Source organism: Eucyclogobius newberryi, unplaced genomic scaffold, assembly GCF_026437365.1.
Source record: "Eucyclogobius newberryi isolate DKJ021-1_F unplaced genomic scaffold, fEucNew1.0.hap1 SCAF_10, whole genome shotgun sequence".
Taxonomy (NCBI): domain Eukaryota; kingdom Metazoa; phylum Chordata; class Actinopteri; order Gobiiformes; family Gobiidae; genus Eucyclogobius; species Eucyclogobius newberryi.
In genome coordinates this window covers 21,487,109-21,512,713 of record NW_027315724.1, presented here as the reverse complement: position 1 = coordinate 21,512,713, position 25,605 = coordinate 21,487,109, and the positions used below count along the sequence as shown (strand labels likewise).

Below are 25,605 nucleotides of genomic sequence, written 5' to 3'. Positions count from 1 at the left end.
TCATTCTTACAAATAAGGTGGGTCTTCTGTCAATCTGTTATTACAATTACATGCAGCAAACCCTACTCTGTCCCAAAACCTACAGCAGCAGTACCATCAGCCACCTCAGGCTTTTCATTATTCTTAACCTAAAGTGTCTGACCTGTAGCCTGGCCAAGACTCCAGAATATGTGGGCCAGACGATGGAAGCTGGGAATAAAAATGCATGAAAAGATTGTATCGTGAGATCCTTTTTTTTTATAAAATATATTAAGTGATATAATAACCGATGCAAAAAAGCCAAGAGTTTTGTAATATTTTCTGACAACCTGCAATGGCTTGATTGATCCAGAAGATGGCAGTAAAGAGAAAAAAGAAATAACACGCATAGTAACTGGTCCTATTTAATTATGAGTGATTCTATAGAAATAACTTTACACCCTATTGTGTCTCTGTAGTAGTCAGATTACAACACGTTTGAGGACTCTAATTTTATGATCACGGAATATATTTTCCACAAACACTTGATGAATGTGTTATTTCATGTGAATGCTTCTTTATTTTCTTAATGAATGGTAACCATGTCAACATTTTGAAAAATCCCTTGTTTATTGCATTGATGGAGATCAAAACGTTCCTTTTTTTCCTTCTTTTGTTTACACAAAACATTTATTGGTAAAGTGTGCACAGTGTCCAGTACTACAGAGTACATATATTACATATCAAAACTGGAATGAGCTGGTATGTATGTCTGACACTAAAAAAATGTCTATTTATTGAAAAATACTTCTGACTTATTTATACTATAAAGATTCACACTGACACAGGACATGTTTATGTTAAACTGAACATACAACATCAGCATATGAAATGTTTTGATAAATCTGTTAAAATGTTCAATACATCCCACTTGATTTAACAGCATTTTGTGCTTTAAAAAAAAATGACTTTCTGCATTTTTATTTATCTTTTTCTCTGCTCTAAAATGAAAGTTATTTGTTACGCGCCTGTTCCATTTTAACACGCTGAGCTCAACTATAAGTACAGACAGTACATGTGTGCGCTGCCCACACACTCACACAGATGACGACAGAATTCAATGTTCCTGCAAAGACAGTGAGGCAGAGGGACAGATCTGGTTGGCCAGGCAGCTGAACGAAAATAAATGTACTCTCATGAGACATAGTTTTTCTCACTTTATCTCTCCCTTGTCCTTAAATGGGTCTGGAATGTAGAAATCGGTGGTGAAGTTAATATACACAGTGCCGTTTATCCTATGGACTTCCACTGTAAGAATAGTCTGCCTTGTTGTGCATCACCAGCTTGTTGTCCACAAAGTAGAAGCTGTCGGACTGCGTCTCGTACGGGTGCAGGATCATCTCTCGCACTTCAGGACACAGGACATCAGATTTAGTATTTGTGGAAATGCAATGGGTTTCGTAAAATGCGATCGGAAACTTACTGATATCCTCCGACAGCGCTGGAAACTCATATATGTGCTCGCATGTGTTCTTGCTGCTGGGCATGCAGAAACCGAACTCAAAGTCGAAGCTCTTGAGCAGCTGATCGCGGAAATAGTGCCTCTCGATCATGCGAAAGTTGTTGATGGGCGTGTCTCCTACTGTGAACTCCACTCTGGGAAAAGCAAATGAATCAAAGTAAAGCGATTTAGATTAAAATATGATACAAAGTAATGCCCTGCTCTGGCTGGGTTTGGGGTTTTACTGCAATTTACAGTGTATATTTTGTCACATACACAATTATCCAGATCTGGCATAAGGATTACATTGTGTTCTGATTCTTGCTGCTGTAAACCTGTCACATGGAGTCACAAGCAATGTAGACTCCATGACAGTGCTTGCTAAATGAAGGAAACGTGTGTGCAGAAATGGCATTGAATGTAAAATCTATAACAAATCAACATGTGTACAGACGATACCCCGTGGCCACAGTTGAAGAAAACCCGTATTTGAGAAGTATAACATGACCCGAATGTACAAACAGGTCTGGACTGACAGAGACGGCCCATCACTGAGTAGGAGTTGAGAACATGGACAGCAGCAGTACTGTCTGACTCACACCTAAACTCGTACACCCCCCCATCTTTGACTGGTCTAAGAGAACAAATCCATATAAATGTATTTAATGAAATAAATCAAAATTAAACCTACGTTGCTCCGACTTGCCGCAGTTGTAAAAAGGCTGGGGTGAACTGATAGCGCACAAAGCGGCCTGCGTTGGGGTCACACTGCTTCCTTCCCCCTGCTAAACAACAAAACGGTGAATAGAGTATTTTGCTTACACAATGGGACATAAATAGGCTGCAAGGTCAAACACAATGCAAACAGCAGGATAAAGAACATATTGTGTCTGTAAGTGTATATTTACCTGGTGTCGGGGGTTTGGTAATCTCAAACAGGACTGTCCCAGTTTCCATGTCCCGGATCTTAAACCGGGTGAAGTCTATCATGTGGACATTTTCTTCGGGGGAGCAAAGGTAATCTAAAAAAAATACAGGAGAGAGACTGTATTTTAAGAAGAGGTTTCAGCCCATTCTATTATTTATTTTATTTTAAAAGAGGGACCATGAACAATTAGAAAATAATTGTTGTCATTTGATGCATTGTACCAGAGTTAGCCTTAGGCTAATTTACATTTGAAGTCCTCTGGCATGGAAAAGAAAGAGCCACCCTGCAATAAACACTTAGCTGGAATTGAACAGGGTAATAAAAGATTCAACCCATCGAGCCCCTACCTCATTTTCCAAACTGCAGATCGTTAAACTGCTTATTTACTCACCTTAAAGCTCCAGTATGCAACTTTTTAGCAAAAAATAAACTAAATATATTATAATAGCACGTTTTTGTTTTTGTTACACTAAAAAACTCATGGAGTCTTGTGTTCTTATTCTGAGGCTTTAATTTCCCCACAAAATGACTCTTATACTGTCTGGAGGAGCCTCCTCCTGGTTTCCATGGAAATTATGTTTGTTTAGCTTTAATATTCCACAGTATGGCATAAAACATGTTTGTCGCTGTAGAGAATGTTCCGATGTATGGTTTCAACTTTCTATTTTCATGGAATCATGCATATGACACCGCAGAAAATCACATTAAAGCTACATTATATTTAGCATCTTTTAACCAACAATGGCCAATATATTTTTAATTTCTCCATTTATTTACATGTTTATCGGCACTATGTAACTTTTCTAGTAGAGGTATCACCAGCGGTTAGTCTCCATGGAGCTGGTATTGCTGTGCCTGGGATGTTACATGGTTTGGCATTAAATGTACCTATTTTGCAATCAATCAATACCATGAAAAACACACATTCTTACTGTGAGCGGTGACATCTCTCTGACCTGTAACTTGGCCTGAGGTTGTCACTTCCCTGTCTCCACGGAGATAGTGACCCTTTAATAGCCTCAACATTTAAATCTTGCTTTTTGTTATCCTCCTATTTCTTGACATAGTTGTGACTGAAGTTAAAAATGTGATCAGATAAACTCTCACAAGTGCTGTGCGTGTGCATGTTAGACACTTCCCTCCCAATGCTCCAGGATTAGATCTAAGAGGCTTACTATGCTTCACCATCACATGGACTGGCTGGTTCACAAATGAACGCTCACACATGCTTAGGGCACTTATTATTGGAACAATATGTTACACAAGACCTCACTTTTCATCCTGATCGTAACAGACCTACGGCAATACGGACCAAGGTGGAAACTTCTGGTTATGGAGTAAAAACAAACTTCTGTTTATTCTTAGAGTAAAGCTGTCTGCACGTGTTTCTGAGAGCAAGAGAACAGATGGACAGACTTTGGTCACCTGCTTGTGATTATTTATATTGACTCTTTCTTTCCCTGAGGTTGCCTTATCGAACATGGCTAAACATTTATATGAATAAACAAAGACAAATGTCATTGATAAAGCTATATGAGTTGAGGAATTGCATTTGAAACCAGTAAAATGATAACAAACAAGACCAAAAACACATTCGGTTGGTGGACTTGGCACTAAAATGCATCTGGCTTATCAGACAAATGTATATTTAAGAAAGTAATGTTGTCTAGCGATTAACCAGTCATTACAATTTACCAGGCAAATGTAATGAACGTTCAATGCCGAGGACAACAGAGAAACACAAAAGGACCGTAGAAAATAGGATCATTCATAAATTCTACTGAGGCTATAAATTTTTTCTATACTTAGCTAAAAACACTATTCTACATATTATTGTTTGAGCAGAAAGTTATTTACAAGTAAAGACAACAGCAAACTTTCAAGAGCATTTAACTTTAACTCTGAGCTTTTCATTATAATTTCTTAGAAAACATAATATAAGAAGATTTCATTTGCAGGCTGACAATAAATGATCTGTGTAAGTTTGATTTATTGAAACAAAAGCACTGACACCTACATTTGAATTTAGAGACTTCTGGACAGGAGGATTTCAGAGGACTTTACAAACACTTCAAATACACTGGGGCTGGAGATTTCATCATATCCAAATTACTATTAATAGAATGTCAAAAAATATCTCATTGAATAAACATTGTGCTCTGATCAATAAAAAAAACTCTAGTGCTATTACAGGAATGAATATAAATGTATTACAAATGATGCAATAGTATTTGTATCGGTAGTGCAATATTCAAAGCGTCCATACAATCCTCCAATGTCGACCAATAACGAGTTCATGCAATCCTTAGGAAGCAGTCGCTTTGGTAAAATGAGCGCTTCCACTTGAGTCATGCTCTTGTGTTCCAATGGTGCTGTTTAGTTGCAAAGAGGCATTCATAGAGAGAAAGGAGGCGGCCATTTTTAGAAGCCTAATCCGACTAAGGTTAACCTAGAGGGAAAGAGAGAGACTTTACATGTTACTGTTGACACTAAATGAGCGGCGCATCATGGTCCGAGCTACTGATACGATTCTGCCCTGTCTTCACCTCAGAAAACTTGTAGCTGGAGGCCACGAGTGACATTAGCACGGATGATGTACTGTGCACCTGTGTCTGACAGGCTGTTTCATGTCTGACAGTGAACAGCTCCTGTAGGCAAACTGGCTCGCTCTGCGGTTCAGACAGAGGTAAACACTCCAGAGATTCTGCTCTTTATTGGTCTGGGCAAAGATGGTTTATTACCACGGCCTCCGCCACCAGATCATAAACCAGGCCTCGACATAGAAATATGGACTGGACTGTATCATCTAAGACAGAATCAAATAAAAGTAATGAACATGACATGCATGTTGTCTTGAATAACCCTAAACCTTTGTAGTATTACCACAACAAACTGCTAAAACCACTTCAAGAGGGGTGCACCATTATCGACATCGGATACTAGCAACGGTCCAGGTTCAGATCGGTTTAGAGTAAGACACAGAAACAGCAGAAACATCAAACAAACTGCTTTCCCGTGCACTTTACAGCCTTTGTCATCTTCAACACGCGGAACTCATTTGTGGAGAGAAACGAACTACAAATACTATTATAACTGGTAGATTCTTTGGTGTAGTTGTATATTTTGAGTGGATTGTTAAACCTGTACTTGTATTTGAGCATACATCTAACCATGTGATTGAACTGCATCACATTTTAAACTTAATAATTATTTCAACTCTTTCTCAGCTTCTTTCTACACCTACAAACACAAACAGCATTACATTGCCTGCTCTGATTGACCAGCAAATGGAACAAAACTTATTTAAAATTGTACTAAAACGGTGTTAAAAAGAAACTACTTTTGCAACTTTTCAGTACAACCTTTCAGTACTCTTTTCAGACATATTTAAAAAGTAAAACTGGTTCCGTGCAGAGCTAGAGCTGCACTTGACTCCACTTTGTTATGAAGACTGGAGTGATCTAATCTCTGTCGCCTCGGGCACAAATGCCTGTAACTCCAAAGATTCAAATCTGAGGCTGCACCTCTCCTTCAGAACAGTGAAAGTCAATTTACTGTCCAATAAATAGAAAATACTGAAAAAAGCGATTATTTAAAGCAAAAGAAGGAAAATATAATAACAATAGGATTTTCTCTTGCTGTTTTTAGTATTTTGTTTGATAACTAGTCTGCTGGTCGTCAGATTTCCAGAATAGTATTAAGTGTTGTTAAAACTATAGTAGTAATAGGATAGTGTATAATTTATTAATTGTGATTTATTGCTTGGCCCCAATGTTGTTGACATTATTAAAAAAATGTAAATGGCATATGACTCAACACCTAAAGCGGTCTTCATATTTCTAGACGGAGGGTTACATTTTGCTTTGACAGAAATAACCCCTGATTTGCTTGGACAAATGAGGGGTTATTTCACAGAACCCCTCGTTTGTTTGCCCTATATCTTTGAAGGCCTAAAACCCAAACAGTGACTCAGCAAATTGGCTTGATAATTGGTGTGTTACAACAAACTGCTCCTTTGTCGGATTATTTGTTTGAAAGAATCGCTTGTGAACGCTGGGACGATTTTAAGAGACACAAAACCACTCTAATTACTATTGTCAAGTGCTGTGATTGCGCTTTGTGATTTGTGTTGAATGTTTAAAAGCAATTACGGTATTTGTCAATCGTGATAATATATTTGACTGCTTGTTCCTCAGATGTTTTGTGAAATTTTTTATTCTTTCATCAAGGAATAACTTACTTTATTGTCCCTTTATGTATATTTGTCAGATAACTGTACCATTGTACCAAAGTGCCATTACATTAAACCATATCATTCAATAGCTTTCTTTGAGCTAACTTGTATTTAAATAAAACATGAACATTGTCAAAGCATCCTCATATTGAATCATATCTACCTTCTATATCCCACAAGCATAAACACTTCTGCCAGGCCGAGACATAAATCATGTGATACAAATCTTATTCGAGGACGACTGAATTTCATACTTTCTCCTGAGCATTACTTATCAGCTCTGAACCACGGTGTCACCTCCAAAACAAAGAAAACTCATGCACACTGCAGGGTCTTTTTAGACGACTGCTTTGTTCCCAGATGATTCTGACTTTTCCATTTACTTTTCCACAATTGTTAATTACCTGAGGTAACTCTTACAGGCGTCTCTACATAATCCCAGATTACATGTCAGCACAGAGCGAAGATTACTGGACCATCAGGACTGATTTAGGTATTATCACATTGATGCTCTCCTGCTGTTGCTTTTGGATACAAGTGGACACAAGATTTTGGATGGAATGCAGTTTGTTTCACGAGCTTTATGGTGGTAATCACGTGTCTAGAAGTTCCCTCATTCCCTCAGTCACTTGTTGAGCTACTTTTGAACCGGCCGTTTTAAATGCAAATCTTTGTTACTTTAAACAGTCTGAGTGACTTCTATCCTGTGTAATGAGGTGGTTCAAGGTTACTGTTTAATAATAGAATGCTGCCTGTTTGCATGTGACGCTTGATTATTTATTCTCCGCCTTGCCACAGGTGAGATCAAGTGAAAGGTCAGAGGGTAAAGTGGTATTGAACTGTAATAAACTATGCGTATGTCCACGTCTTGATTTGTCCAAACTTGTAACAGAACTGACCCTGCACTTGTGAGTGTGAGTGTGACTAGCGAAGGGTGTAACTTGGCCGCGTCGCTGTCCATGGTACCAAGGCGCGCAGAAAGCCCAAAACAACAGGCCAAGGGAAAAAATGCTTGGTAATTGACTCAAACAGACAGGCAGGTGTCACGCTGACATTAACAGCAGGTACAGGGCACTTACTCTTAGTGATCTTTTGCAAGCCCAGCACATCATCCGGTGTAATGACAGCGTTTCTGCGCAGCTCCTCCTCGGTTCTTACAGGGATCCCCATGTCTGTTGAGTTACAGCCTTGCTGCACTTTCATGTCCAGCGAGGAGGGCTGTTTCACCTGCGTGGATCCTGGTCACGGCGCTGTCTCTCCCGTCGCTCTGCGCTCCCGTCGCCGCAGGAGTTTGATGGACGTGCGTCGGTGGCTTCTGGACGGCTCGGTTTGGGGCCACCTCGGTGAGAGCTAACAGGCTACTCCGCGCTACCACGAGAACAACTCATTCTCCGAACCTCCTCCCTTTCTCGGCCCGGTAAAAGATCAAAATCAGCCCTTAGCTCCCTCCCCCTCACCCAAGGCTCATCTCACAAGCTATTTAATCCAAATCCCACGGCTTTACAGCGGGCACCAGTGCGTGGCTCACCGTCTGCGCCTGTCGTCATCACGCGCGCACGGATGGGATCCTGGCCGCGGTAGTGGAATATGCTCCGTGCAGTTCACAATACAACACGTTTCCAGGTTACACAGCAGCTTGCGATACGAATGATGGCAAAGTGAAGTAGACTGAATGCTTTTCTGTAAGAGGACGTGTCTATTGCTCAAATGCATGTGAACCTGCTCGATCAAACACATGGAACAGAATAAATAACAAAGGAAGACAATCGTTTTGAACTTTTATTCAAATATTTGCTTTAGATGCCAGCATCCCTGAGAAAGTGGTGCACATTATATAGACAGAAGTCCCATCAATGAGCTGAAACTGTTGAGAAAAGGGAGTCATGTGATCGCTCAATGCTCACCGACCACTTATTTACAAAACGACTTGCACTGCCACACAAAGAAGACAGCGCCTCCTGCTGTATGACGTGACACAGCACATCGTGCTGCGCATGCGCAGAGTATAGAGCTGTCCATGGTATTGAAGATTGCCTCGTTGAGGGAGCTGAGATTAAAGATTGTAAACAGGCTTCGGCATCAGTACAAATACACAGGCTTTAAAATGAATGAATAAAATAAAACCTGGGGCTGTAAATAGAAACAGCAATTAAGTTTAATTATTAAATTCTACTAATTATTTAATAAAAATAGGCTATAAGGAATTTTGTTATGAGATTTGTTTTTACCGGCAGTTATTTTTTATCTGCCACTGTCAGAACTATAAATTAAATGAGATGAAGAACTTCCAAAGAAGGGTACACTGTACACTGTACTGTCATGTTTCCTCTAAGCGGTCATCTCAAAGCAGCCCCGGCGGTGCGTCTGCATGTCCCTGACCCTGCGGATGGACTGGATCTGAGGGTGGTGTGCTCCCCAGTCATTCCAGTGCTTGAATGGACCCATCTCAAACACATACTGGTATCCACGGTAACCTGGATACTGGTAGCCTACCCAGCTGTAGGACAGAAGAGTTATTATGATTATTCTCTTAGCAATTATTATCTGAGTAAAGCAAAAATAATTTAAAAAAGGTAATTTGTTAATGGTTAAAAAATGTCTACACAATAAGAACAAGAAAGGAATCAGTAGAGCAAATAAAACTTTTTTTTTAAGTAAAAGTGCATATGACAGGTTCGAATGCACATTATCACAATATCACTTAAAGTAGATAACATGATAAAGTTTTGCCTGATTTGGGTATGTTTATAATGTTACTTCCTGGCTAGAAGTGAGACGCAGATGTGACATAAGTAATTCAACAACCTAGCAACCATATTGTAACCAAGGGCCAAAATCCATATAAATGACACAATTATTATGATTTGACAAATACAAATTGTAACATTCTGTTACATTATTGTTTGTCTGCAATAAAAACATATCAGTGGTGTGTCTCTGCATTTTGATGGGATTATTCATGTCAGATCTAGAGGCATTGCATTTTTAGATTTCTACTTTGTACCTGCCAACCTACCTACCTGCCATTAATTTATATGTCAAATTTTCTTCACAAACTGCCACTGGACAGATGTAAAACTATGATAAATAAATAGGAAAACCTGTCATATGTGTTTTATGTTAAATCTTCAGACAAGATGACATGAAGGATCAGTAAGCACGTGAGTTGTTCGGGATACTAATGTCTCATGTTTTTATCACTGCGTATATACTCACGTTCCACCTGTAACTTGAATGCTGGCTACTCTGTCCTGGAATCCATAAGACCACAGACTTGGAATATCTTCATCGCACACCTCCATCTTACGGCCCTCAAAGTTAGGACACTCAAACAGGCAGATTTTGTGGTCTTGGGGATCCTAAAAAATCATATGAATTAGTCTTCTCTTATTTTAAAATATCACTACCATTTCACAACGGTTCATAAACATGTTGGACTCACCGTGCGCATGGGCCTGACGGACATGAAGCGGTCACACCTGTGGCTGTTGGTCCACGTGTCCCAGCGTGGGTACTCGCCCTTCTCCAGAATGAACATTTCACCGTTCATGTTTTGCTGTTCATACCCAACCCACCTGAAAGGACACGTGCACATGTATTTATTTAAAGGAGACATAATATGCTTTTTTCAGGTACTTAAACTATATCATAAGTGGATCATCATTTTACATTTTGTTCATTGTATGGCAATATTGATCTAAAACGGCTTCGTAGTTGAAACAGGTCCTTTGACTTTCTGTTCAAAACTGACTTTTTACCGTAACAAGCAGTGGATTGTAATTTACATGATTTTAGTAGTGGCTCTGTGACGTCTTAGAACCAAAATGTATTAATGTCAGTCCTATTTAAATATATATATATATATATATATATATATATATATATATATATATATATATATATATATATATATATATATATATATATATTTACTATATATATATATTTACTTAGATGGATAGATGTGGGTGAATGCAAGCATTTTCTGAGCACTCATGCCTCAGCTACTGGGCAAAATACAACTTTGAGTACAGTAATGATGAGAAACCACCATTGTAACAAGGCTAAAAACTCATAATACAACGCCTCTCCAGTAATATTGACACTGTAAACAAAATCTATAACAAAGAAGGTGAATGAATGCTTGGAATGTTGCTTAGCACTGAGGTTTCGTTTGAAAAAAATGTATAAATGAGTAGCAAAATCTGTGGTATGTTCATCAAATGTATGTACCTTTGATGTTTTTACTACATCATACATTGTGTGTTTGTAAATGTTAGTGGGGGGCATGTTCTTTTGATGGTAAGTGACTTACGGGCCACATTCTACCCTGATGGATCCAATTCGCTCCAGTCCCTTCTCACACAGGTTACGGCACTCTCCAGACACCTCCAGTCTGCGTCCCTGAAAGTTCTCGAACTCATAGAAGTAAATCTGTCAAAGAAAAGAGAGCCAAAGATAGGCACAAGTAGTGTGTATTTAATGAATCACCAAACTGAAACAATAACTCACCTTGAAATTGCGCATACCACTGGCAGAGTGGCTGCCTGCGCTACCTTGAGCCCCGGAATGAGACATTGTGAGATCTACAGGAGAAAAAAAAACACAGTAGAATTTATTTATTTTTTGAAGAAAAAAATAAACATGATAAAACTAAATTCCACCGATGTGGGCACCTGTTAATCTTATTTGAATATGCATTAAACTATGGTATTCTGATTCTTAATACAATTGATACAATTTAGCCTTTAAAGCAAAATCAGTTTGTCACGATTAAAAACTGGAAAACTTTTGTACGCCTAACTTCACCTGGCTGCTCAGATTGTTAATCCTAACAGTAGATCTGACTGAAAAATATATATTTCCTATATAATAGCCAAAACATTTTTGACCAGAGTGTTATATTTTCTTATTAATTTAAATAAATGGCGACTTACGAGGTGCAGGGTCAAATGGAGAAAGCGATGGACCTACAGGGGTGGTCAGGGGGGGGATATATATATACATTCACATCCACCATGATTCTATAGAGCCACATTTGAGTCTTCTCATTGGTGGAGACCGTTTTGGAGCATGGTGCAGGGTCAAAGGTCATGTGGCTAATCTGTGGACTTGTGCTGACGGAGCCACATGTTTTGTTCTCCTGCACAACACTGTGGATCGGCATAGTCACCATCATCAGCAAAACGTGGAAAACAATTGAAAACACAGTTGACATTTTCTTTCTTAATTTATTTCAACTTTTTTATTGATTCTATTATTTCTACTTTATTCAGTCTTTTATACTTACGACAGCTGCCATTTAATCAAGCTACCTGACAGATCAAAGGGCTACTCACCCCCTCAAATGTACACAGTATCAACATAAAACATAATCATCTTTGTCATCATTTTAAATAATTGGTGATTGGAATTCAACTGATGTTTTGTTGTGTTTTATTTGTATTAACATGACCAAGTGTTTATATTGTATCAGCATGTTCTTTTTGTGATTATGCGTGCACCTCTCATTCATGCCCTGCACTAAAGTGAGAATCACAATTGCGTTTTGTTTCCTCGTGTGTGTTCATGCCAGTGTGCGCATGACTGAGCATGTGTTCACAGGAGTAACAGTGAAACATGCAAACATGGGCTGTGGAGAGAGACAAGGCTGTCCTGGCAGAGAGGAGCAGACTCAGTAACCCTGCGAGTGCTTTTATCACAACTACATTTTAAAAAGAGGCACACCATTCTTTTATTGTTGTATGGCCATTAAAGCCACCTTTCTTTCTATTGTTCTTTTTAACATAAATCCACAAGTGTATATGTGTTATGATGTGGCACAGTCCATTGAGAGTTTGCTTGTTGGCACTGGGCACCGCGCCCTCCAATGGGCTGAACCGCAGCAGACTAAAGCCCAGTTGCTCAGTGTTGAACAATGAGAGCGGCAGCAATGTGCTGACTCTGGTCCTGACCCATATGTTGACAGCTTTCACCAGCAGCATGTATAAATAGGTCTGAATAGACTGGAGCCTGGACAAAGTTTTGTGGAGCCCCATTGAGTAGAGTACTGTACTGCTATTCTTCAGGGTCAGTCAGTCTGTGCTTTTATTACATAGATCATTGTGACTTTTCAGGTTTTGCATTTTTGCTATCCATAACATACTCTACATGTCAATGCTTGAGAACCTGTCATCTTCCATTATGGCAAAATGGCGACATCCTGTCGTAATTGTACATTACGTGCTTACTTATTTGAGTCCTAAACTCAAGTGAATCTTTTGCTGTGTGCAGTGAAGGTGAAACTGTAGCAGAATGGCTCTGAATAACCCCAAACCAATGGGACCATGGAAAGTGAGTCTGAAATGTAACGATCAGATTGATGGTCCCCTAATGTGCCTGCTCTGATGACATTACTGTCTGTACACACCTCAGTGTGCGTGTGTGGCATGTGCATGCTACATGTGTGCATTTGTGTCCTCTGCAGATCACGGTCTATGACCAGGAGAACTTCCAGGGGAAGCGTGTGGAGTTTACCTCTGACTGCCAGAACATCATGGAGTCTGGTGTGGACAATATTCGCTCCTTGAAGGTGGAGTGTGGAGCGTAAGTCATTCTAATTAGCCTATTTAGTTTGTAACCATGCTAAAGATACATCATGCTCATAGTTGTGTGTCTATGTGAACAGCTGGGCAGGATATGAGCACTCTAGCTTCTGTGGCCAGCAGTTTGTTTTGGAGAGAGGAGAGTACCCGCACTGGGAGTCATGGAGTGGCAGCAACGCCTACCACATTGAGAGGTTGATGTCCTTCCGCCCCATCTGTTCTGCTGTGAGTCTGCAGAGCCTCCTGTTTCAGTACAAGATGACATTTGTCATCACAACATTTTCACATCAAGATTACGTATCAATCATTTTATAGATGATCAAAATCGATACAATGTAATATTCTTAATTATTCAAATGTGTCTTTGTTAGTCTGATAAAAAGTGATTATATGTGCTCAAAATATGATAAAGTAACAATGTTACTGTGTTACTTTCAGAGCCACAAAGAGTCCAAGATTGTGCTATTCGAGAAGGAAAACTTCATGGGACGCCAGTGGGAGATCAGTGATGACTACCCCTCCCTGCAGGCAATGGGCTGGGCCAACAATGAGATTGGATCTATGCAAGTTCAGTGTGGAGTGTAAGTCTTCTTATAACATCCACATGCAGCATACAGTAGTAGTTGTTACCTAACCCCTGTCCCAACAATGTTCTTGTTTAGCTGGGTTTGCTATCAGTATCCTGGTTACCGTGGTTACCAGTACATCATGGAGTCTGACCATCATGGAGGCGAGTACAAACATTACAGAGAGTGGGGCTCACATGCACAGACGTTCCAGGTGCAGTCGCTGCGTCGGATTCAACAATGAGCCCTACAAGCCTCGCTTCTTACCATGTAACTTGTTTCCTTCCTCTTCTCCTTCTTCCTATTTCTTCATTCCAAGCTCCAAGACTGCTGCTATCTGGTGCTTAACATTGTTTACTTGTTTATTCTGGTGCCAAATTAAAGTAAACAACAAATGATTGGTTTAAAAGAGTACTGTTGTCTGGTGTTCCATGGCTTTAAAATAGTCTGACTAACGCAAATCCCTGTTTGGTTTGTATTTTCACATTTGTATTGGCTCATTTGTTAAGATACAAAAAATACTCCTGTCTGAATTTGTCTATAGCACCTATTTAGATGTCTAAAGCAGGAGAAGTTCAATTACCATCAGTACAAGTCAACACATTGTGATTGTGACATTGAGCATTCACGTGGTTGTGTGTTTTATATGTAACCTCTGATGACATAGAGCATGTCCCCTCAACCCAAACCATGTACAACAGGTCAAATCCTCTAGCATCAGTCCTGACCAAGACTAGCATAAAGATCTGGAGATGTATCCCTGCCTGGATGCTGCACTATGGCACCCACTGAGGAGATGCCGCAGTGGTACTGAGGGAAGGGTCAAATACAGAGGACATATGGGGACATAGTGCACCTTAAATGTAACCTAAGAAATGTGAACAAGGTGCTGGAGGTGTGCTTGGATCCCAACATACCGTAGTCTACCAAAGGGAAAAAGCGCACTATTTTTCATTCCACTTGTGAGCTAGTCTACATCATCATTTAACAGGAAAAATTAAATAGACTATTTGATGTCTATTTGAATTTGATGGTATCATAATCTCAGATGGTGGGGCCTGTATGGGAGATTCACTGTTTTGAAAATTCTGAAAGAAATAGCCAAAATAGCGATCTGCAAACATTGAATCTTGTCATGATTTGTTTGGGTCCAACAAACCAACCACGAGTGATAATCACGTCTTCAGAGGTAAATAATGGCAAAACTTTCTGAGGCTATTGAGAAAAAAAAACATTGCACATTTGTTAATTTTTGCTGACTCTTAAAAAAAACACTGAATATTGTATACATTACTGTTGTTTCCAGTAATGGCAGAAATATGAACCAGGTCAACAATCTGACAGTTAAACAGTAAATTCCACAAAGGAATCCTCACCTGCTCCAGGTTATGACGATTCTAGAATGTTAGGAAAACGCACAAATGCTGAACCCCTTCAATGTATTGAAGGGGTTGCACATGCTGCTGAATAAGGACTGTATATGTATTATAGACATAGCACAAAGATAATGTAATAAATTCATGAGTACGACGCGAACAGTAGATGGCGGAAACGCACCTAAATGTTGAGTGCCACTCGCTTTAAAACAAAACGAAGAAGAAGAAGTCCTCGCGACCTCACGTCAATTTTACGTCATCACGTAGTCCCGCCCCCTCCGAGGAAAAAGGAAGTAGATGGAAACATCAACAGGCCTGGCTGTTCCGACGGCGAAAATCCCTGCGAAGAAAATCAAGAAAAGCCCTTTCTTCTGGCGTCCTGTGGACCTTACACTCCGCATGATCAGAGGATATAGTGCAGAGTCATAATGGCGCACCTTTCCTTGTCCTTCCCTCCAGCGCGGACACTGCCTTTGTGCTTTCTGATCATTCTACTCGTATTCAGCGGTGACGCCAGGGTCCGAAGAAGTCCGTCTGGAGAAACTTATGGGAAATACTACAATTATGTGGAACTAACTGATCTCCTACAATCTTTATGTCAGAGATATCCTTTAATTACCAATCTGTCCAGCATAGGCCAGTCTGTGCAGGGCAGAGAGCTCTGGGTGATGCGAATAACCAGGAACCCGAACACGGACTCTCCGGGGCTGCCCAAGTTTAAATACGTGGGGAACATGCACGGCGACGAGACCGTGTCCAGACAGGTGTTAGTTTATCTAATCCAACACCTTCTGAGCAACTATGGCGAGGAGCAGCGTGTGACTGAGCTGGTGAATACTACTGACATTTACATCATGCCCAGTATGAACCCGGACGGCTTTGAGAAGTCTAAAGAAGGAGACTGTAAGGGGGATCACCATGGCCGACATAATGCAAAAGACCATGATCTGAACAGGAGCTTTCCTGACCAGTATGACAAGACAAAAGTGAAAACAGAGGAAGTCCCTGAAGTTATGGCAATGATGAGATGGATCCAGGAGAAAAAGTAAGTGCTTTATGGAGGTCATCCATGGCATGTAGGGCTACAGTGTGCAGGATTAGTTCAAGACGTTAATAAACATGTTATTTTATTAGAGAAACAATGCATGTATATTGTAAAAATGCAAACTTTGTGTCAGGCATTGCAAAACGACAAGAGGGTACTGTTTAACTCACTGTAGCACTGTACCTTATTATGTTACGTAGGCATAAGCAAAATGTACAACTTTGACCAGTGTAATAAGAAAGTCCCCATCCTCTAATCTACTCCGTCTATTCTTCTGCTAAACTACACTTGTCATCTTCAGGTTTGTTCTGTCAGCAAACCTGCACGGAGGCACAGTGGTGGCCAGTTACCCGTTTGATGACTCGGCCACCCACGATTCAAGGGGCCTCTACAGTCCATCTGCAGATGATGCCTTGTTTCGCTATTTGGCCTTGGTCTATTCCTCCAACCACCCTGTCATGAAAACTGGACACCCCAACTGTCCTGACGAATTTCAGGAGATCTTCAAGGACGGCATCACCAATGGCGCCGAGTGGTATGACGTGCCAGGTAAGACGTCAGTAATGAGCAGTAAACTTGTACAGAAAGTAGATTGGTTTCAAATTGTTTTTCCTGTTTGTAAATGACCATGTGAGAAACTGGGCCCAAAACTCCTCTAATGCCACAACAAATAAAACAAATATTGGCTAAATTTATGTTTCAGGGATCAGCAAATGTAACTTTTGTGTATAAATTGCACCAAGCTAGTGTTATGTCATCATGTTTTGGAGCTTTACTTTCTGTCTTTTTGTTCCGTGTCAACGTGTTTTCAACTTTTCTTCTCAAACTCGATTAATGTAAAACGATCATTTATATTTCCAACAGGTTTTATTCCACCAAGTCAAAACTCACAAAAACTTGTCAGATGCACTTTAATCTCACACTTCAATCTCACACTTCAAAGTCCATTTCTGTTTTAAAAGTTTAGCATTAGCAGTTACTGTATCAGTTTTACTAAAAGATTTTCTGTGACTTAGAGCTCACACTCCACCTATCATCTTACTCCTTGTGATATTATTTTCTATGTCAGTACTAAAGCTTACGATATTGAACCCTTAGGCAAGAAACTGGAGTAGCTTTGTCTTGTGTCCTCATTAAGTAGAGCAGTCACTACATTTACATGCACAACGTACGCTCTTTTCCAACTTTTCCTGTGTGAGTGCTCTGAGATGTGTTCAGATTTAGAACCGGTTCATTCGAATTCCCCTCAGCACAGTTCTGCCAGACCCAGTTTGTAAACCAGCCCTAAACCAAACCAAATAACCTGCTCCTAAAGCTTATCCTAACCTTAACCTGATAAAGGTATCATATATTATAAAGAAATAACATTTGCTAGCCTTGCAAAGTGGCTGTTGTTTGACAGAACTGTGTGTTTAATTGAGTGACTGACTTCATGACTTGATGTTTGGTCAAGACTTTCCTCAAGGCGTGTTTCTAACTCTCAGACAGGATATGGTACGTCACTGTTTTCAAAGCGGATATGCTACTGTATAAACTGACCACACCAGTGAGCTGTGTGATCTGATCCAGAATAAACCCCCTCACAATATTTATGCCATTGTAATTTTCATGCGATTTAGCCAATACAACATTTTTCAAATCGCACAGGAGGGAGATGTATAGAAAACTGGATAATATTTGTAGATATGCCAAATTAGAATATATTGAGCATGTTCTCTACAAAGTGACAGAAAGTGTAGTGTAATCTTCCTGACAATTTGAAAGTGATATTTATGCACATTTGTTGTTAATTGTATGGTCCATTCATATTTTATGATACTTGACCCTCCACCAAGACATTTACAGGCCAGATGCTTTGTGAGAATGTCATGAATACAATATCCATTTCAAGATCGTGACAAAGAATGGAGCTATTCATTATTTTCAACATAATTTGCCAACCCTGAGCTAGGCTCTCATACCGGACTGACTTCTTGCACCTTGTTATTTGTCCACGTATGCTCACGATTTACTCTGGTTGCATAGTTGAAAACAGGTTCCGTCTCCAATGGGTGCATGTGACAAAAGTGGGTTGCCATGACAACCTTTAACCTGCGAGACACAAGTTGCCTGTTGGCAGATCCCGGCAGACCGCCTGCTTCCCTAGGTCTCTCTTTAAAACCTTGGAATATAACAGAGCTTCTCAAAGATTGGGGGGGGCTGTGCCAAGGGGGCCCTTTTACTGGTCGGATCATGTACACTTAGTTTGTTTGTTGTTTGTATTGTGAGTTATGTTGAATTAAATGGTGTAATTATTCATTGCTGTATTTACCCAGGGGGGATGCAAGATTACAACTACCTCTTTGGGAACTGTCTGGAAATCACTGTGGAATTAAGTTGCTGCAAGCATCCCAAGGCGGATGAACTCCCCAATGAATGGTCAATGAACCGGGAGTCTCTCTTAGCCTACATGGAGAAGGTACAATCTAATCTAATGGCAAACGTAAATTGACAGGACGATTTTATTGTCACGTAGTCATGTTATTTTCCCCCTATCCCTAGGTTCACATGGGAGTTCGTGGACTTGTCAAAGAAGCAGTCGGCGGTTCAACAATTACTACTGCGAGCATTGTTGTGGAGGGCATTCACCACAGTATCACCACTGGAATGTATGGAGATTATTACCGTTTACTGCTCCCAGGAACTTACAATATCACAGCTACGGCACCCGGGTGAGCACTGACAACTATCAGCCTGTAGGAGAATATTTATACAGGAATACTCATTTATTTATAGATGTATATTTTGTAGCTACTCTTTATGTGTGTTGAGATAAGATAAGATATTTCTTTATTGTCCACACATGGGGAAATTTCATTGTTGCAACGCAGGTAGATACAGAGGAAAAGGACAAACAAAACTTTTATAAACAAAAACTCATATAGACAAAACCTCATTTTATAATAAGGAATGGAGGGGAAAAATAAAGATAAAATAAAATAAACAGCGTAAGAAAAGATAATACTACTAATAATGGTAAAATAAACACTCTATTTTCATCAGTTATATGCACATGAATGTGACATTATTGCATGTGAGTACAACAGTAATTGCACATGAATATGACGGTATTGTACATGGTTAAGTCAGTATTGCAAGTGTTCAAGGCTAGCTTGTTGTGTCATAAACTCCACTGAAAGACATTTTTAGAGAGACTAACAACCTGAAACTTACTGTGATGTTTCTATGAACAGGTACATTTCAATGACGGTCCCAAGCGTACAGGTGTCAGAGGGCAAGGCCACAGAACTTAACTTCACCTTGGCGCCCGTGGTTGAACCTGCCGCTTTGACCACAGCGTCCCCACCAATGACCAGCGACGCACACATCACCACGGGCTTCACAAAATCGACTGAAAACAAATCGGATTCCCCTGTGGAGGAGACGAAGAACACGCCTCCCGTATTGCCAACTCACCAGCCGGTTCAGCCTCAAGACTTTCGGCATCACAACTTTGCAGACATGGAGATGTTTTTACGGAAGTACAGCAGCGAGTTCCCCTCCATCACGCATCTCTACTCTGTCGGTCATTCAGTAGAAGACCGAGAGCTGTATGTGATGGTCATCTCGGATAATCCTGAAGTTCATGAACATGGTACATTTCACTTTTATACTTAATTTACACTTGCATATTTATACACCGAGCTTTTTTCATGGTTCTCAGGCGAGCCGGAGTTTAAGTATGTGGCCAACATGCACGGCAATGAGGTTGTGGGTCGTGAGTTAATGCTTAACCTCATCGAGTACTTGTGTCAGAACTATGGCACTGATCCGGAGGTCACATATTTGGTCAATAATACCCGCATTCACATCATGCCTTCAATGAATCCTGATGGCTACGAGGTCGCCACAGAAGGTAAAAGAACCCAACCCGCAATGCAAGATGATTCAAAAATTGATTAAAAAAGTAAGAATTGTTCCAATGATTGCTTTGTTTCAACTGTGTGCATTCATATTTTGCAGGTGATGAAATGGGTTACTATGGTCGCAATAACAGCAACAAGTATGACTTAAATCGCAACTTTCCAGACCAGTTTGTCGCCATCACAGAGCTCAGACAGCCAGAAACAATTGCTGTGATGAATTGGCTGAAGATGAATCCTTTTGTTCTGTCGGCAAACCTTCACGGAGGTACACGTTTATAAATCCTCGCACGCGAACATGGTTTCATTTCTGACTGTATTCATTATTCCTGCCTGACACATAGGTTCCTTGGTAGTTAATTATCCCTTCGACAATAACAAAGACATGGTTACTCAGTATAGTCCGTGTCCAGACGATGACATGTTTCAGCGTTTGTCCAAAGCCTATTCACAGGTAATTTGAAACTGCAGAATTTTCAAACTGGTAATATCTACTTGTGCATTGATTTCACTATGAAGAATAACATGTGAAGATTGATGGGGAACGTGCTTTTTTTTTTTACAGTGGTATTCATTGTTTTTGCTGTAATATGCATGTCTCTTTTACACAGGAGAACCCTTTGATGCACAGTGGTCACCCTTGTCAGGACCAATACAAAGATGAGTATTTTGCAGATGGCATCACTAATGGCGCCAACTGGTACAATGTCCCTGGTAAGCAGTCCCTCCCATTATCATTCTGGTTTGTTTGTAGCTTGGATCTGTTATCGTATGTCACGTGTGCATGTTTAAGTCTTGCAGCTGAAAAGCACAGCACATTGTTCACTTCCTATACCCAACCATGTATTTGTTATATTCAAAACTGTGATTTTTGTGTAAAATGCATTTAAACAACTTGTATTTCAGGTGGAATGCAAGACTGGAATTACTTGAACACCAATTGTTTTGAGGTGACCATTGAGCTTAGCTGTGTGAAGTACCCCTGGGCTAAGGACTTGCCTGGATATTGGGAGCAGAACCGACGGGCCTTGCTAAAGTTCATAAATCAAGTAAAAACAAAATCATTCCATCAATTGCACAAGCTTTCCAAAGCCTCGTACCTGCATATTATGTGTTTTATATTTTGTCAGGTGCACACTGGTGTGAAGGGCAACGTGTCCGACATAAGTGATGGCACAGGGATCCCTAATGCCACTATAAGCATTCAGGGCATTGACCACAATATCACCACTGCCCAAACTGGTGACTACTGGAGACTCCTGGCCCCTGGATTACACACCATTACTGCATCTGCTCATGGGCAAGGACCTTTCACCTGGAAATCAAATAAAATGTATAGATCTTTATTTAATATTCATTGATTTTCAGGTATAAAGAAATGAAAATCTCTGCTATGGTTTCCAAGGATCGAGTCGAGGTGGTGAACTTCAAATTGAAACGCCTCCACTCTGACAATAATAGGCTCACAGCTGAGAAAGAATTTCAGAGCTTGATTAAGGAGCTGTCTCTAGGACAGGGTTTGGACCGGCTGGTGAAAAACACTTTCTCAGAAAACACTTTCCGATATAAACATTACAAAGATATGTCTGCCTTTATGAGAGCTCTTTCTCTTAACTTCCCTAAAATCACATCTCTACGAAGGTATGCAAAACACTGTAAATATAAACTGATCTGTATTGTCCTTGTTAAAATACAGTTGTTTTTTTATATCAGTCTCGGCCAAAGTGTAGAGATTCGGACAATTTGGGCTCTCGAAATTTCCAATCGACCTCATGAGGCAGAACCATCTGAACCCAAAGTGCGCTTTGTAGCAGGAATCCATGGTAACGCTCCTGTTGGAACCGAGCTGCTACTTGAATTTGCTGCCCTTCTGTGTATCAACTACGGCAAGAATTCAATCATCACAAGAGTATGTTTCTGCTTTTCATAAGACCTAATTCGACTTATTAATGTAAAATTGATATATTTGTCTTGCCCTGTAGCTCATCAATGACACTCGAATTGTGATTGTGCCTTCAATTAATCCCGATGGACGAGAACAAGCTGTAGAAAAATGCACCTCTACCCAAGGGCTGACAAATGCCAATGGAAAAGACCTGGACTCTGATTTTTTTGGTAAATTAATACTAAGCAGATTGGTCATAGAAATATTGGTTATTTTGAATCCTTATTTGTGAAATGTGCATTTGAACTGTTTAGGAAATGCCTCTCAGCGCATTGTAGAAGCCCAGCCTGAGACCAGAGCTATGATGGATCTAATTCAAGAGAAGGGCTACACGCTGTCTGTGGCTCTAGATGGAGGCTCACTTGGTGCTACTTATCCTTATGATAAGCCCGTGCAGACAGGTAATACTTATTATCTACAACATGTATTGATTAATTATAAGATAAATGAATTAAAAGTCACCAAATTGTATTTATTTACTTTTTGTTTTAGTTGAAAATGAAGGCACTCTGAAGCATCTGGCTAATGTTTATGCCAGCAATCATCCCCAGATGCACCAGGGCAACACTAGATGCCCTGATAATGGGCAATGTATGCAACTCCCCCACATACTGTGAAGTCAATGTAAAAATACTTACTTTTTAATTATTTTTTTCTTTTCCAGCAAGTACTATTCCTGATGGAGTCATGAGGGCAGCAGAGAAACAGAGCCACATGGGTAGTATGAAGGTTTGTACAATTTTAATTCAAATGCTAAGAAAATGGTCAGCAATCACTTGGTTTTGGCTGAACTCAAAATATATCTTACATTTTATTTTCTCTAAAAGGACTTTAGTATGGACTTTGGCCACTGTCCTGAAATTACAGTGTACACGGGCTGCTGTCTGTTTCCCCCGCCTGACCAGCTGGCCACACTCTGGGCAGAGAACAAGAAGGCTCTTCTCAGCATGCTAGTGGAGGTCAGCCTGAAGATTTTTGGTCAAACATAATATAAACAACTTAATATTAACCAGACAAATGCAACACGCCTTTATTCAAACCAGGTCCACAAAGGGGTGCGAGGTGTGGTGCGAGATAAGAGTGGAAAGCCTGTCGTGGGTGCCATCATAGTGCTTAACGGTGGGGTAAGAGTCTTTACAGGAGAAGGAGGCTACTTCCACGCACTTCTGGAGCCAGGCAGCCATAGCATTGAAGCTGTTGCAGAAGGCTACCAGCAACAACGTCAGGAGGTAACGCTGCAAAATGTACATATTTTTTCAGTCTGTAATTGACCGGCCCATGTGGATAACAAAATGAAAATGCCATTAGGTTACTTAACAATGAAATACTAAAAATACTTCTGTACGTATATGTGTATTTCTAAACAAATGAAGACAGTTCTGTATTGTCTATGTCTATGAATGGTGTGGGCTGAAGTATACAAAATTTTTCTGTAATTTCCAACTTTTCATCAGGCTGTTCTGAAATATGAAGAGTTGGGTAGGCTAGTTCTTCGAAAAGGTGTTCCTTAATAGTGCGCCCGAGTTTAAGGCTGTAAGGAAGGTTCTTCCCACAAGAGCGAAGGAGAAGAGGGTCTACCACAGAATGATAGGCGGTCTGGTACTCTGGTACAGTGAATCCATGGATCAGAAGGGGCTGCTTCTTTGTGGTCCTGGGGCTGCCGTGTTTCTCGTGCACATCATTGCTGGGCAAACAAAGCTCCGGCAGGACTGCTGCATTCTTTATATACCTGTCCTCCAAAGGCTTTGGAGATACTGCGTCTCTTTCAATGTCAAAACGATATTTGGATGCCAACATATCATTTCTCCTCTTGGTTGTTTCTCCATACTTTTTTGGACACCGGATAGTATGTCTTAGGCCATAGGGACCCATGTCACGTTCCTGAAATTGAATTAGAAATCAATTAGCATTTACCTTTTGAAGGTTGACAGTGATGAGGACATTTACCCTTTTTTCAGAAGGCCTCCATGTAGCAGACACACCTGCAGCTGATTGGCTTGTTATCCCTGGCCCAGTGACGCTCAAACTGATAAATGCTTTGTCGTACTGAGGGATTTTCCACCTTTACTTTGGGCATGTATTTTTCATGTTTTCCTTATTGTTTTTCAGGTGGTGGTGTCTTCATATGAAGCGGCAAACTGTATTGTTATTGAGTTTGACATGGATAATAGCATATTTGGGCTGCCCAGAGAGTTTGTGGTGGCCAGTGCAGGTAAACTTTATTCATGATGATCTCAATACTCTATAAAGTACACTTTATATATTCATGAACAATTTTATCATGGTAATGTCAAACTTAACTATAGATTGTCAAAAAAGACACTGATGAGTCCATTGTCTCTCACCTTCTGCAGCTGCGTCCATGACTGCGTTAGTGGTAACGGCCTGTATCATCTGGTGTGTATGTGCTGCCAAATCCAACCGTCAAAAAGATGGGTTCCATCGCTTGCGCCAGCATCGAAATGATTATGAAGATGAAATCCGGCTTACGTCTATGGGCTCCAAGAAATCACTGCTATCTCATGAGTTTCAAGATGAAAGTGAAAGTGATGAAGAAACACTGTATGCCAACAAAATCTGACATGGTTTTGAAGTCAAAGCAAAACTGTAGTCTTATTTTAATTTAAGTTGATGCCCTTGTAACAAGGAACTGATTTATGATTCTAAACTGATGGAGAGAGATGCTGTTTCAGCATCACCACAGGTGACGAGTACTCACATTTCTACCCTGTCCACTGGCGAATTCCTGTTTAACTGGTTTACCTTCTGAAGAGAGGCTTGGAACGCATGAAGATATTGTCAGAATGCAGTTTGTTTCCAAATCAAATTAACCAAGACTGATAACAATGGTGGATTACAATAGACTACTCAACATTTATTTTAGTTTTGGGAATTTACCTCCTAGAATCAGCAAGCAGCTATACCACTTAAAATGTTAGAGTTTTATTTTTACTCCATACTGTGCCTTGGCTTTTATAAAATTTCAGCCTGGGGGCTGATGTATGAATTTAAAAACAAACTCTTGTTCTTAATAAGGGGTGAAGTATCCTCAGGTAATTGAACCAGTGAAAATAACTTTTAAATTAAGTTTGCTTGCATGGTGTCTTTGCAGATGCTATTCTAGACATTGTGAGAATTTCCCAAATCGCAGAATGAGGAAAATGTGAATGTAGCTCATTTAAAAAAAAAACTGCCCACTTTGAGTGCAATCATTTAATTTATAATGTATGTGCTTGAATGCCAGAGGGTCAGTGTGAAGGCATTTTGGGATTATATTGCATAAACATAAACTGAATCTGAAAGTCTGTGTTCATCTGTTTTACATGTCTTAATGTGTGAATGGTTTTGTGTGAATCACAGTACGATGTGAATATTTTTATATGAACTACTGGAGGCAGATGTTGCAAATCCTTTGTTGCATTTAATCATGTCAAAGACTTTTGTGGTCACCGTGGTATGTTATTTTGAGACTCAATAAAGCTTTGGGTCGTGTTAAACGTTTTCTTGTTGTAGTTTTTACGCAGTTTGGCTAGATGTCGCTGTTTCATGTTTTTACCACTGACGTA

The 25,605-nt window shown here is 40.1% G+C and overlaps 4 protein-coding genes across 6 annotated transcripts; 2 read left to right on the top strand and 2 right to left on the bottom strand.

Moving 5' to 3' along the window:
- Positions 1–916: 916 nt before the first annotated feature.
- unc119a1 (unc-119 lipid binding chaperone a1) lies at positions 917–8,173 on the bottom strand. Of its 2 annotated transcripts, none has more exons than XM_072462602.1 (5): positions 7,701–8,173; positions 2,368–2,481; positions 2,151–2,241; positions 1,442–1,614; positions 917–1,366 (listed from the first exon to the last, which is right to left on the bottom strand). In XM_072462602.1, exons 1-5 carry the CDS (start codon positions 7,822–7,824, stop codon positions 1,254–1,256), a joined length of 615 nt encoding a protein of 204 aa, XP_072318703.1. In that variant the 5' UTR covers positions 7,825–8,173; the 3' UTR covers positions 917–1,253. The 2 variants fall into 2 exon arrangements, with proteins under 2 accessions (XP_072318703.1, XP_072318697.1); XM_072462596.1 differs by having other exon boundaries at positions 2,151–2,244; positions 7,701–8,169.
- A 214-nt stretch (positions 8,174–8,387) lies between these two features.
- Positions 8,388–11,658, bottom strand: crybb1l3 (crystallin, beta B1, like 3). The gene is made up of 6 exons (XM_072462586.1): positions 11,559–11,658; positions 11,134–11,207; positions 10,937–11,055; positions 10,064–10,196; positions 9,838–9,980; positions 8,388–9,118 (listed from the first exon to the last, which is right to left on the bottom strand). The coding sequence occupies exons 1-6, from the start codon at positions 11,626–11,628 to the stop codon at positions 8,950–8,952; spliced, it is 708 nt and encodes a 235-aa protein (XP_072318687.1). The 5' UTR covers positions 11,629–11,658; the 3' UTR covers positions 8,388–8,949.
- Positions 11,659–12,551: 893 nt separating this feature from the next.
- On the top strand, positions 12,552–14,169 carry cryba1a (crystallin, beta A1a). Its single transcript, XM_072462555.1, has 6 exons — positions 12,552–12,690; positions 12,895–12,954; positions 13,088–13,206; positions 13,289–13,430; positions 13,644–13,786; positions 13,868–14,169. Exons 2-6 carry the CDS (start codon positions 12,916–12,918, stop codon positions 14,013–14,015), a joined length of 591 nt encoding a protein of 196 aa, XP_072318656.1. The 5' UTR covers positions 12,552–12,690; positions 12,895–12,915; the 3' UTR covers positions 14,016–14,169.
- A 1,391-nt stretch (positions 14,170–15,560) lies between these two features.
- Positions 15,561–25,491, top strand: cpda (carboxypeptidase D, a). 2 transcript variants are annotated; one of them, XM_072462566.1, is made up of 21 exons: positions 15,561–16,192; positions 16,494–16,741; positions 18,508–18,650; positions 18,734–18,903; positions 19,426–19,826; positions 19,896–20,087; positions 20,195–20,362; positions 20,439–20,548; positions 20,706–20,808; positions 21,001–21,143; positions 21,225–21,394; positions 21,463–21,735; positions 21,808–22,003; positions 22,077–22,209; positions 22,294–22,440; positions 22,532–22,630; positions 22,704–22,768; positions 22,867–22,998; positions 23,083–23,268; positions 24,149–24,251; positions 24,394–25,491. In XM_072462566.1, exons 1-21 carry the CDS (start codon positions 15,576–15,578, stop codon positions 24,618–24,620), a joined length of 4,026 nt encoding a protein of 1,341 aa, XP_072318667.1. In that variant the 5' UTR covers positions 15,561–15,575; the 3' UTR covers positions 24,621–25,491. The 2 variants fall into 2 exon arrangements, with proteins under 2 accessions (XP_072318667.1, XP_072318676.1); XM_072462575.1 differs by having other exon boundaries at positions 21,225–21,427.
- Positions 25,492–25,605: the final 114 nt, after the last annotated feature.